The sequence below is a fragment of the Diospyros lotus genome, chromosome 3 (genome assembly GCF_014633365.1).
Source record: "Diospyros lotus cultivar Yz01 chromosome 3, ASM1463336v1, whole genome shotgun sequence".
NCBI lineage: Eukaryota > Viridiplantae > Streptophyta > Magnoliopsida > Ericales > Ebenaceae > Diospyros > Diospyros lotus.
In genome coordinates, this window is record NC_068340.1 from 22028842 (window position 1) to 22042000 (window position 13159).

General features: G+C 35.9%; 1 protein-coding gene across 2 annotated transcripts; it reads right to left on the bottom strand.

Moving 5' to 3' along the window:
- Window positions 1-771: 771 nt before the first annotated feature.
- LOC127797765 (uncharacterized) lies at window positions 772-10681 on the bottom strand. Of its 2 annotated transcripts, XM_052330905.1 has the most exons (5): window positions 10290-10681; window positions 6356-6493; window positions 4933-5165; window positions 3912-4731; window positions 772-3345 (listed from the first exon to the last, which is right to left on the bottom strand). In XM_052330905.1, exons 3-5 carry the CDS (start codon window positions 5161-5163, stop codon window positions 1148-1150), a joined length of 3249 nt encoding a protein of 1082 aa, XP_052186865.1. In that variant the 5' UTR covers window positions 5164-5165; window positions 6356-6493; window positions 10290-10681; the 3' UTR covers window positions 772-1147. The 2 variants fall into 2 exon arrangements, with proteins under 2 accessions (XP_052186865.1, XP_052186866.1); XM_052330906.1 differs by lacking the exon at window positions 6356-6493.
- Window positions 10682-13159: the final 2478 nt, after the last annotated feature.

Genomic DNA, 13159 nt, shown 5'->3' on the forward strand with positions numbered 1-13159 from the left:
TGAAACATTATAACTTATACGTAAACTTTTTACAATTTTAAATTTTTTCAAGTATCGCTCTTTATGATTTCACATAAAATTACAAGTCCTAGTAAAAAATTTTTTTTAATAAACCTATTCCAAACTTTAAAAAGTCTTCTCGGTGATAGAGTCCCTTCGTCACCAATTGCACAAATAATAAGAATACACATTTTCAAGAGTAATGGTGTTTTTAAAATAGATTTAACATCAATATTAATATTAAATGTGTCAATAACTTAATATCATCACCCATATCTTAAGATGTCCCTCTAAATCATTGAGATATTGCAGAATTCTAGTTCCATCCCAGGGGTATCATAACAAAGTATAACATGTGTCAATAACTTTTTCTAGTAAAAGAATTGAAAAGCTTTTTAAATGCCCCACAGGTTCTTGAAAATTAAGCCAGTGATACTTCTATTTTATCTAACAAAAGATACTAATCCAAAAATTAAAAAAGAAAAGAAAAAGAAACATATAACCTTTAATAGCAAACTGAAACCACATAGCGTGTATTGGAAACGACCCAAACAAAACCCATGACCAGTTCATGTAAAAGTCTTCCATTTTCAAGGCAAAAATTTCTGCATCTGCATGCAACATTTATGCTAAACCTTGTCGAGCTAAATGGTAGGGCCTCTGCTTGGACAATCAACTCTGTTACTTGATCTACGGAGGCAAATCAGCCCTGACAAATGGTTAAAAAGTTGAATGAAGAAGAAATGAAAACCATCCCACAAGCAAGCAATCTCCAGGACAAGAGTTGCTCCTCCAGTCCAATGAATTAATTTGACAAACAGACAAAATAGATTTCCATCTGAAATTACAATAAGAAAGAAATAACTCCAGAGAACACAACTCCAAAGCAGTTTTGAGCAAGCTTCCGAAGGAGTGTTTTTCTGTATATATCCCAGAAGAGATCACGCAACATTATTTGGGAGTTGGGTAACTCAAGAGAGAGAGAAAGAGAGAGAATCAAGGGGCCCTAAATTATGGGCTAAGATGACATGTACAAAAGGCAATCCCCCATATAACTAACACCAAACTCACTTCAAAAAGCCATAACACAGCTCCCCATCTCCCTATCTGAAGTTCTTGACTCTTAAATCAGAGTTTTATCCCACAATTAGGTTAAAGTGACCAAGGGAAGATTACCTGCAGGGCATCGTTGGCGGCGGGGTCTTCGAGGTGTCTTTCCCCACCCTGCCAGGCTTCTATCCTCCAATCTAGCTTCAATGTTATTAAGTTGCTCCATCAGTGGTGTACACACTGTGCTTGGTGCCACAGCAGGGGCGGGGTCAACCACTGCCCTCCGCCTTCCCCTGGCACCCCCGTTCCTGGTGCCGTTCCTTCTCATCAATCCCGACTGCCATGGATGGCCTGTGGCTCTCATCAGTCCCCCAAATGTCTGAAGATCCTCTGTTACCTCATGCCTTGACAAAGAAGCCAGCCCTGGAAGGATGTCCCTTTGAAAGTCCCTTCGCTGTCTCCCCCTCCTTGCAGGGCCCTTACGGGTTCGATTTGGTAACGAAATCGTTCCTATTTCTTCCACTTGTAGGTTTTCAGGAACCAGAGGCTTTGGCATATATTCTTCTTCCTTGATCTCTGTTAGCTTCAATGTCACGGCCTCAAAATAATCAATCTCATCAGAGGAAGATACCTCATTGTCTCCACCATCTTTGCCTTTTGATTCAGTCCCAGACTTCTTGTCAAGATCACCAACCCAAGAAGAAACTATCTCAACAAACCATAGGAGAGGATCTGATGCAGGAGCTTCAAGTGAGTGGCAAGTGGTAATCTCCACATGACTGAGATGACTGGAGGACGAGATCGTAACTATAGCCTGAGCTGCAGTCCTGACATTTTCATCCTGGGGCTGCTCAGCTTTGTGCTGAGGCGATCTCATAGGCACCTCATTGTGCTTCTGATGTTCCACTAGTAAAATGTCTTCTGCAGTCTCTGGTACTGCAGGGGCTTCAAGATCTATCTCCACCGCAATCTTCATGTTGGTAATGGTGCTTGCAACAGAGGGTGCTACCGTAACTTCATCCTCACTCACACAAGAGTTCAAATCAATATTTCTGAAATTGGAAGATTTTTTATCCCTGTCATTCTCCACAACCAGTTCTTCTTCAGCAATCTGTGAGCCAGACTCAGGATCACAAGCCAAATTTATATCAATTACTCCATTTTTGCTTTCATATTTGATGTCTTCACCTTGAGCCGGGCATCGAAGGGAAGCAGATGTTGAGAGGAGAGAAGACGACTCATTCTTAGGATTACAAGGATTGTCAAAGATGGGAAACCCAAGGATCTTCCTGTTAACTAAGCAGTCACCTACCTCATTCCGCTTCATCTGGACCTCATAATCACATGAAGCTGATGTCATTTTCTGGGTTAAAAGTTGATTAGGACCTTTCACAATGTCAATTTTTTCTGACAACTGATTAGAAACAGCTCGCAAGAAACTTGGTCCCGAGGAATTTGAATCCCTCCCTATGCTTGTATGTTCATTCTTAGTAGCAGGCTTAGCTCTAAGCCAAGGCAAAATTTTGAAAGGCTCTTCATCATCTATGATCTCTAGGCCTTGATGGGTAACCACCTCATTTGGTGAACATTTTGACAGGCCAATGTTCAAGTTCATCTCTTTTGCTGGCTTCACATCTACAAGATTAGGGCACTTTAATATTCTTCCAGGACCATAATTAGTTGAGCGTTCAGAAGCCACCATATCATCCTTACTGCAACTGAAATAATCAAAACCTGCTGAAGGGAAAGAAGGTGGTGCATCCTTCAAACTGGATGATGATCCATGGTAAAACCTGTTACCATTAGGTAGAACACTTCTGAAGCCAGGCTTTGACCCAGAACTGCTATTAAGAAGGCATTTATCCACAAAAATCTCATGACGTTGACCAGATAATTGAGAAGTCCTACTCGAGGTACCAAGTGAATGTAGAGATGAGTGTTGTTGAATTGATGCAAATTTCTGCCCCAAGCACCGACTTGGCTTTCCCCATGTTGAGATATGGGGCCAAGCATTGTCAAAATCAGAGGCATGAACCATTGGATAGGCATTGGGTAAATGGGAAGCCAAAACTGGTTCCAGATGGTTAAAAGTAGAGTGATCATGACTGCTTTCAGAGAGCTCTAGACCATTAACTGTTCCCTCACTCCATAGCTCTCGCCTTCTATGATCAGATGGAAGAGTCCCTAGAGGTTGATGAAGCTTGTTAAGTGTAGGATGCGCGGGCTGGGAAGACATAAGTGAGTTATGTGGCTGGGAACCTTGAGAAATAGAATTTAGATGGGTTTTACTATGTCCTGAACATAGAGAAAGGATAAAACATCATTAGAACTAGTCCATGAAAAATAAGAAAAAAACCTTTGCACACATGATTGCTACCACAAATTCTGAAGTATTTCTAAAAGTATGTGACAAGACAGATCATAGATGAGTGTGCCCTGGGAACATACATGATAAAACCAGAATATCACTCTTTCTCCGACTAAAACGTTTGTAGACATGATTGCTACCACAAATTCTGAACCATCCCTAAAAGTGTGTGGCAAGAAAGACTATAGATTAGTGTGAACTAGAAACTTACATGATAAAACCAGAATATTACACTTTCCCTGATTACAACTAAGAATGTGCCAAAAAACATAACTACTTAAAATCTTTTGATTGTCAAGACTTTTTTTAAATTTGATCTTAAGAACCTCCAACCACTTATGTAGGAGAAATAAAAAGACCCAATGTGTGCACATTCACCCCCCTGCCCCCTTCTGATGTTGGGAGGTGGGGTTATTATGGACTGCAGGAAAATGCTGATTTAAATTGCAAGGCCAACTTAAGGTCATTTTTCAGAGTCAAGAAAAGTCCTTACCTGCTTCAGGCATATTAAACAACCACTCTCTTCCATTTCCTCTATTCTCAACATGTGGATAACTGCAAGTCCCACTATTGCTTCCTTGTTGGGAGTTCTGCAAAATTTCTTTGGGCAAACCTAGAAGAAACTGTGACTTCGATTTAGCAGCTTTATCCAGGTTTTCAGTTTCTGCATGACAGGCAGCAGGATCCAAAAAATCAATGGAGGTGGGACGAGTCGGTTCTTCAAACTGAATGGGCTCATTCAAATCAGCCAACCCAACAGAGTCCCTATAACATGAACCAGATCTTGAAGCATCCCCATCACAGTTGGTCTTTGCACTTTCTCCAAGACACAACTTTACACTGCTTTCAGAAGCCATCTTATGATTTCTACTTCTGTGATAACTTGAAACGTCAGACATTCTATTCTCTGGGGACTGTTCCCCTTCTGTATCAAGATACACGTCAGCTGGGAGTTGAAGATCAAACAACTTTTTCCTAACCTTTGAGGGTCTAGTCTCCAATATCTCACAATCCATTGAACTGCATCCGTTATGAGATGGAAGCTGACCAGTTTGTGTGTTGTTCCCCTTTGAACAACTAGGGGGAGAACTAATGATCTCTGCACCAGAAACAGATGGCCTAGCAGAAACCGAGTTTGTTAAAGGGAAGCTTGTTTTATGCCATTTCCAAACATCTTCAGATGGTATTTTAGACAACATTGGGATTGAAGATGATGATGTCTCTATTTGTATCTGATGCTTGTATAGTTCTTTCATTTTAATTTCATCCATCATCTCTCTCTGCACCTTGTACAGGCGGTGGAGTTCAAGCACCTGGGTGACAAGAAGTAATTGAAACAATTAACATTTTACAGAAAGATTGAAGCATTTTACCTAACAAAGGCCAACAGAACCTCAACATCATCCAGACCAAATCAAGGGCTTTACGACCAAAAGTAAACTAGAAATAGTTGGTTGCATCGAAATAATGATTTACTCAAATGCAGAGTTGTAGACAACTAGGATTGGAACTACCTGTTGCTTGAATACTGCCTCATGCTCAAGCATTTTCTGCTTTAGTGCATCCTTATCACCCCCTGGATATGTGCTTGTGATGTTCCTAGGCAAGAAACCATTGTAGCATTGTCCATTCCCTAAGGTTTTGCCTCCACATAGGGGCCAGTTACTGCTACTTGAATCCTCGTTAAGATTCCTCATGGAGTAATATCCAGGCAGGTAGCTTTTGCTGTGCAGTTTTGTTCCCATTCCTGCCAATCAAAAATCAAGTAAAGTTTACTTAAGTCTTAATACTTGGTGAGGTATAAGCTCTAGTTCTAAACATCAAAAGAAAAATAACAAACAACAGAGAAAATTCAAAAAAAAAAAAATCAATGGCATCAATGTTGGTGGTACTGTTTCAATTGAATCTCCAAAAGCACAATAACTAGAGACACAGTGAAGTCAACATCATCCAATCAGAAACAAGAAAAACTAGGAAACTGACCCTCTCACTGCACTTTTTCTCATCCAACTTCTCAAATTTAACTTTGTTTTGATGGACCATAAAAGCTATCGCATTATCCAAAGAAGACACATATCTATGTGCAGCTTTAATAGGAGGAGGAGAAAATTGGCACGTTGTTATCTATGATACAACATCTTTTCAATATTTTATCAAGTTACAAGGGATTTCATTTCATGGCACCATCACTCCAGCTGAGACTTACAATTTAGTTATTTTTCTTTTACCATACATTTCACAAACTGTTCCAAGTATTTTGACATTTAATCCTTCAAAATGCAAGATTCAGGTAGCTTTGAAAGATCTACATGTTTAGGATCAAGTTTTATACATGTTTCACAGAGTGATGATTTCTAACTGCATAAACCAATGTAAGTATATTCACCAATAACACTTCAGAATGGCTCCCTATACCATCAGTCAGAATGAGAAATGAAATTATATAACTGCCCACTAATTGGGAAATTCATTTTACTTATAAATATTTGATATACCATGAATAAGTCATGTTAAAACCAAATTTGAGACTGACAGAGATGAACTCTTTTTTACATTGAGAGACATGAAAAGGGATGCATCTTGTCTAGTCACCATTTATATGTTGATAGAGATGCCTGTGGGAGAAAACTCATATTAACAAATAATCTGTAAATAAAATTCTCCCTAGTTGTGGCAATATAATAGGAGCTATTAACAATCGTCGAATAAAGCACAATAGAAAGCCAAAAAATCACCACAGAATACAAGATTTGACATGGAAAACGCTTCAATGTGAAGGGAAAAACCACAGGACAAATTCCAACAAAAATCTACTATCAATAATCAATACGTACAAGAAGTTTAGCCCTAGATGGATTAAAAAAAATCAAATACCAGCTTCTTATAACCTCAAAGTGAAAACAAAATAAACCCAAAAAGAGATTAAAACAATCTCACCTAAATGGCCAGAAGATTAATGATGTCACAGAAACCTGTGCAGAGACCTCCACTGTATGAATCGACCATACAAAACCTACATACAGTGATTGGAACAATCCTCCAAAATCTCAACTCAATCCGATGAAGATCCACTGCCTAATTACCAAACAGGTTGCCAAAATCAACCACACAAAATAAAACCGCAAGCCAAAAAAATGAATTGAAGCAAAATGTCCTCAGCCTCAAGCAAGTCAAATCCACAATAGGACATCACAAGCAAAAATTGAATAATCAATTCTATATATGCCAAAACGTCATCTGCCAAAGCCATTAGAGCTGCTATAAAATATTTGCTTGTTCACTCCCTGCCCCAAACTTTTTTCAAGCACTCAAATCAGGATAATATATAGAACTTACATTATTAAAGATTCATAAAAGGAGCAACCAGATGTTAGTAGTATTTAGTCTCCAATCAAGAAACTGGAACTCAAAGGCCAAATATTAAAGATTCGTATGGCTCAGGACAAGAGATCAAACTGGAACTCAAAGGTCAATATCACATCTTCATGACAGGAAGTATAATCTTATCTAGAAATACCAACTTTGACTTGGAACGAAATAAAAGGTGAAATTTTGAAGAAACAAAAAATGGTCTGAAAGGTTGTTAACAAAGCTCGTATGGCCACTACGTTTAAAATTAAGAGTACCTTCTTGTCTATTTGCATAGTTCAGCCTCCGGTGGGTGGATTAGAATTGTCAGAGGTGTAATTGCCAGTAATAGCTTATATGCAATAGCCAAAGTCCACATGCCTACAATTATTGACTACAACAATATGCCTGTAACAGATACTACTACATAATAACATCATCCTTTTTTTTAAAACCATGTCTGTAAGATCAATTTCTGTGTAATATGAAACAACTGTACACAAAGCAATGTTTGTTTTCATGGTAATGCAATACTTAAGATGAAAACTACAATGTAGATAATATGAATAGGGTAGAAAAAGAATACACCTCCTTTAAGTTCCCTCCAATGCATGGGACATCTTAAAGTTGAGCATTACATCACAGGCACATTAAAGACTAGGCTTCAATAGCATAATAAAAATTCCTTGGTCCATTCCCAATGGCTAGTATTTTATATCAACAGGTAGTCTAGTGTGTAATGGGGCATATTGTCGATTATGGGTTTAATTAGAATTCATATGTTTATTCATCTATAATATTTACACATATGGACCTCAATTTTTGCTTGTGGTCTGCTCGGTTTGTCTTGTCATTCCACATGTAGTCTTCTATAAATAGAAATTAAATGAATTCCAATCAATTGATTAGATTTCCAAATGTCAGAAAAAACAATAGTGGAAAGAGTTCCCCAACCAATGGTTGGGGTATCCTATTTACCATCTCTTTCAGGACCTGTTATCTATGTTGTTCCTGTTTCAAGCAAGACTTGGAATGTCTTTGATCAAAGGAAGTGAAGAAAGCTCTTCATAAAGCTTTCATATCCTTGATAGATGAAAGAAGAAACTGAGTATAATGCAGAACAGTAGAAGGATAGCAGAAAATTGAAGAGAAAGAGAAGAAATTGGGGAAGAAAAAGAGAAGTTTGAGAAAAAGCAAGAACTAAGATAGAAAGAGAGAAGAGAAACATTTGAAGACATAAAATCATCAACCTATTCAACAACAACAAAAAGAGTGAATTTCTTATCACATTGTAAGCTTGATTATAGGCCGAGATCCTATTTAAAACATAACTGACCTAATTACAAATATCTCAACAAAAAAAAAAGATAAAATCAAAATATCATAATATCAAACATTAAAATTTAGTAATCCTAATTCCTTATCAGAGCACCTCTTAGACACTAAATTCGTCAGCTAGAAGGTGTAAGATCCAAATATGCAAGTTTGGCACAGTCCCACTAGCTTAAGCATCCCAAGCAATCTCCTTTGTCCAAGAATGATGTCAGAATTTTTTTTATTCAAATAAATGGTCTAAAATTAATTCTTTGTAACAAAGCCAAGTACTGTTTACGTTCCTGCTTACATCTTCATAAGTTATCCTATGTTGAGGCGCAATTCCTGTCCTTATTGCATATATTTAGTCGAAATATTATATGCCATAAATTGCATTGTATGCTATAATTATGGCTAACAATGACCAAGTGAATAAAATCCACCTCATGTTTAAATGCAACTCCCACAAGCCCAGATTGAAAATGTTAAGGGTACATTTGAGAATTAACAAGAAATTGTTTGATGATTGGAACCTACTTCTTTGGCAAAGCAAGCTTAAAATTTGTAAAAATTATGAAAAAGTATGATGAAGGTAGGTGAGAGGAGCACAATATGAGATTTTATGTTGAGTAGTTGTTTATAAGGATGAGAATTTTGTGTAAACTAGTTAGTGAAGAGATCAAACTACAATTAGATATGATTAATAGGCATAATATTTATAATTTTAAATGTTGATTGGGGGTAATTTTGACTAAAAAAATAATTTTATTTTTTCATTCATGACAGAAGCCCCAGATTTTTGTTTCTACTCCACAGCAGAAAAATAATTTTTACTACCAGTAAAACCACTTCACATCACAGAAGGTTTTTATTAAAAAAAAAAAAAAAGAAGGAAGTAATTTTCTTGATTCTTACCACATGACAGAGGCTCTGTTCTTTGATACAAAAACAAAAGCTAAAAACAAGAAATTGCAAGAATACAGTTTTACACAATATGGGACACTCAAGGAAAGCAAGGTTACATCCTAGTTAGAGAGAGAGAGAGGAAGACAACAAGGAGAAATACTTCAAAAGAAGCATGAGATATGAACTTTATTAATTACAGTCCCCAAATTTGAACACATGCAACAAGTATAGTTGGAAGGGAGATCCGAGAGAATCAATTAGATAGCTAGAGAACACATTGCTAGTCAAGACCCATGTCATCAATTAGACAACAAAATCTTATGACACCAGGACAACCTCCAAAAGCAGAATATATTAAGTCCTAGACTTCTGGGTTTGGAAGTAATAGACTTCACCATGCATTAGCAAGATGCCATTGTAAAATTACGTAATTAAAACAAGGATAAACTGAAATTGAGCCACTGGTTGCCACACACAAAATACAAGAAATACAAAAATTATTTAAGCAATAAAGACCTTCCTTCCACATCCAAGAATTAACAAACCACCCAAACCTAATGCAACCAAAATCACTAATTTACAATTGTAGTAATAACCATTCCTAATAACAATTTATCGCAACATATCATATACAGGGAACAAAACAATATTAAGGAACACTGAAGCGAATACACATTTCCAGAACATTCATAATAAGGCTGACATACTAGAATTGGGGAACCATGCACTTCTATTGCAATTAAAATGGCTCACTTCAAATCCAGATGCCACTATCATGCCTAATATCAATTCAAACAAGATATAGAAGGGAGAAGGAAGAAAGAAAAGAAGACGAGGAACAGCTCATAGGCAATTCCAACACAATTCATAAAAAGGCTGACACGCTAGAATTCTATTCTGGAAACCCTACCATCAGTAGGGAAAGTAAGCAATATTTTCCTTTGCAAATTAAGCAGCAGATTGGACTCTAGTTAAAAGCAGGAAACCAGAACAGATCCCCACACAAAAATGGTGACTCATCAAAGCAAAAAAAAAAAAATACCCATCGGATTTATCAGAATGAAACCAAGACAAACCGATTACGAACAAACTGTCTCACTGGACAAAACAACACAAAATGCACAAAACAATTAATTGTTCAGAGTAATCTAACCCAATAATCTGAGAAACCCAAAAACAGAAAGTTGAAATTGATTAAAATCGCACAAGCACTATTATCAAATATAGAAAACCATTAAACTCCAGAAATCAGGAGGGGTGTGAATCTAATTAAGCAGCAAGAGCAAGAGTGTAGTAAATTTACCTCAGACCCACATCCTGCAATCAGGAAGCCCCCATGGATTCAGTTATTAAAGAGTAACTCCCATATCCGATAAGTAAGAATCATGGAAATTGAGTGTCGCAGATTGGCATTAGAAGGCCAAAAAAGAGGGGGAAAGGAGGAGGAGGAGGAGAAAGCTTAAGAAATCCAAGGGAACTCGAAGTGGGTATTGTATAACACCATTTCAAGAAGCTTAGATTGTCACCAACTGGAAGAAAAGAAGGAGATTTCGATCTGCTGGGCCAGTCTCTGAGAGAGAGAAAGAAAGTCTCTTTGAGAGAGAGAGAGAGAGAGAGAGAGAGAGTTTTTTTAGAGAGAGAAGGAGAGATCCCAGATAAGCAATCTTCACACAAACAAACGACCTTCTAAGAACAATGACATGAAATTTGTCAACATCCGGTCTCTTTTTATTCTCTGCTTTTTCCTCACTTCTCTCTCTCTCTCTCTCTCTCTCTCTCTCTGATTTCTTTTGCAAATAAATAAATAAATTATAGGTTTTTGAGGAAATGAAAAGAAATGGGCATTTCTAGATTCTCTCCACCTCCCTTGCTTTTAGTACAGATATATTAATTAATTAATGAAAATTGAATACTATTATTTAAAACTGTCCAACTACATATACGCAAACACATACAGAATAAACTTAATAGATTTAATTTATACACCCACACACTCCCCCCCATACATATATTAATATATATATATATACTTGCCAGGGAGGAACTTCCCCCCTGCAGCCTCTGCTCTGCTCAACACAGATACCCTCTATTTATACAATACAAAGCCAATCCCTTTTTCTTTTCTTTTTTTTACAAATATCAAATTCTCAGAAACTTAACGTCACTATTTCTGCTCCTCTGTTTTAAGTTCGAGCTCCAACTCCTAACTCTTATTTTGGGTTTAAATTATTTTAAATTCCTCCTACCCTAAATGATTATAATATAACAGACTTATTTTTATCCTTGGGACTAAGTAACACTAATACTTAACTGGTGGCTTAGGTAGTGATTAAGATTGATGCGAACCATGAAGTCTATTTAATTGTCATTTTATAAAGAGATTTATCTTTACTTGATACAAATAATGGGTCCCAATCTCTTTGTTTCTAACTTAATAAAATAGTAAAATTTATATAATCTATAATAAAAACAAACAAACAAACAAACAACACCGTCTCATAATAATCAATTTTTAGGGTATCCTCTATTTTAGTTTTTTTCTTTTTTAAAAAAAAAAAAAACCCTTTCCTCTTAAGAGTCTTGACCCAACTCTCTAATATTAAATTATCCTTTATTAAAATAAAATTATTTTTAAATAAAAATAATAATCTTTTCTGTTTAACGGTTGTAAAATAAAAAAGTTTCATGTTTAAAGTTTCAATTTTAATTTTTTTTAAATTAAATGTTCTATAACTTTTTAGAAAAAAAAAAAAAAAACTAATAATTTAATGTAATGAATAATGAGAGTGATTGTACAAAATCTGGATTCACATGTCAGTCGCCGTTGGATTAATTAGGGCCTAATCGGGCAATGCACCAGACAAGGGCGGGGCCCAGTAAGGATGAGGTTTAGGTTACGAGAATGCCCCTGAGGAGGGGGATATTTACGGGCATGGAATTGTACTTCCACTGGAGTTTGATTGGCTGATCCTCTGTACCAGGAACACACAGCTATTATATTATTATGTCTACGTGGCGGGCTGTGGGGGGCGCATAGATTTGGTGCGGCCTTGATTAAGATGTTCTGGCTTTAGATAGAAACATAATCGTGAGGTCAATTCCAACGTTACCTAACATCATTGGGTGCATGCGCTCTAGTATTTGTTCTTTTTATTTACCTAAAAGGCTTATTATTATTATATAATAACAAAATATTATTATTATTATTATTATAATCATAATATTAAGAAGAATGGTAATTCATATTTATATTTATTCTCAAATCACATTAATTCAACGAATCATGTTACATGTACACTATTTTTGTATATCTTAGACTACACAAGGGGTATTATGACCAAAATATCTTACGCCTCACGCGCCTCTATACGCCTCATGAGGAATATTTTTGTCATTAATATACCTTTGTGTAGTTCAAGGTGTACATAAAGATGTACTAATAATATTATTTAAGTCATTTATAAGTATAATCATATTATTATTATTTTCCTTATTATTATTATTATTGTTATATTCCCTATGTGTGTCAAGTAATTAACTTTCATAATAATAATATCATTAATTAATGATAATACAATATTATTTATTTATTAATAAACTCTAGTAGTGGCTTCTTAATTCCCAGCTTTCAAGAAGCAGGAGGGGGGCAGAGTAGGAAAAACACTTTGGCTCTGTTGGGCACACAGGAGGAATGGAGAATGGACATTTCAGTGCTTTCTAGGTTTGTTCATTAATTTTTGCTTGCCAACTTTTTGGCCCACTAAGGTAAATATTGTATGGTGATGAGAAAACATATTCAAAGCTGATAGAGAGCCGAGTTTAGTACTTGTCATGATATATAGGCCTACTGAAAAGGGCAGTCTAAATAATAATATTTTAAGGGTAAATAAGTTGAAAATAATATTGCTGATAGACTATATCAATATATAGTATTAGTCACAGTGGTAAGATAAATCTCCAGCGTGACATGTAAAATTGATTTTATGGGTTGAGTGAATTTTATTATTATTATTATGTAAATAATAGTTTATTAATTAGCACTAGTTTTGCCCATTTGCTAACCAAAAAATAAAAATAAATGGATAGTACAATTTTTTTTATCAGTAAGAATTATCAATTATTTTTATTTTTATTTATTATTAAATTTTTTATGATAAAAGGCACTAATGTTGT

Bases quoted from the DNA above. Each gene is read 5' to 3' on its own strand.
- LOC127797765 (XM_052330906.1), bottom strand. From the start codon at position 5,163: ATGGGAACAAAACTGCACAGCAAAAGCTACCTGCCTGGATATTACTCC. The intron at 4,732-4,932 runs GTAGTTCCAATC...CTTGTCACCCAG, and splicing joins AGGCAGTATTCAAGCAACAG to GTGCTTGAACTCCACCGCCT. The intron at 3,346-3,911 runs GTAAGGACTTTT...CTCTATGTTCAG, and splicing joins GTTTAATATGCCTGAAGCAG to GACATAGTAAAACCCATCTA.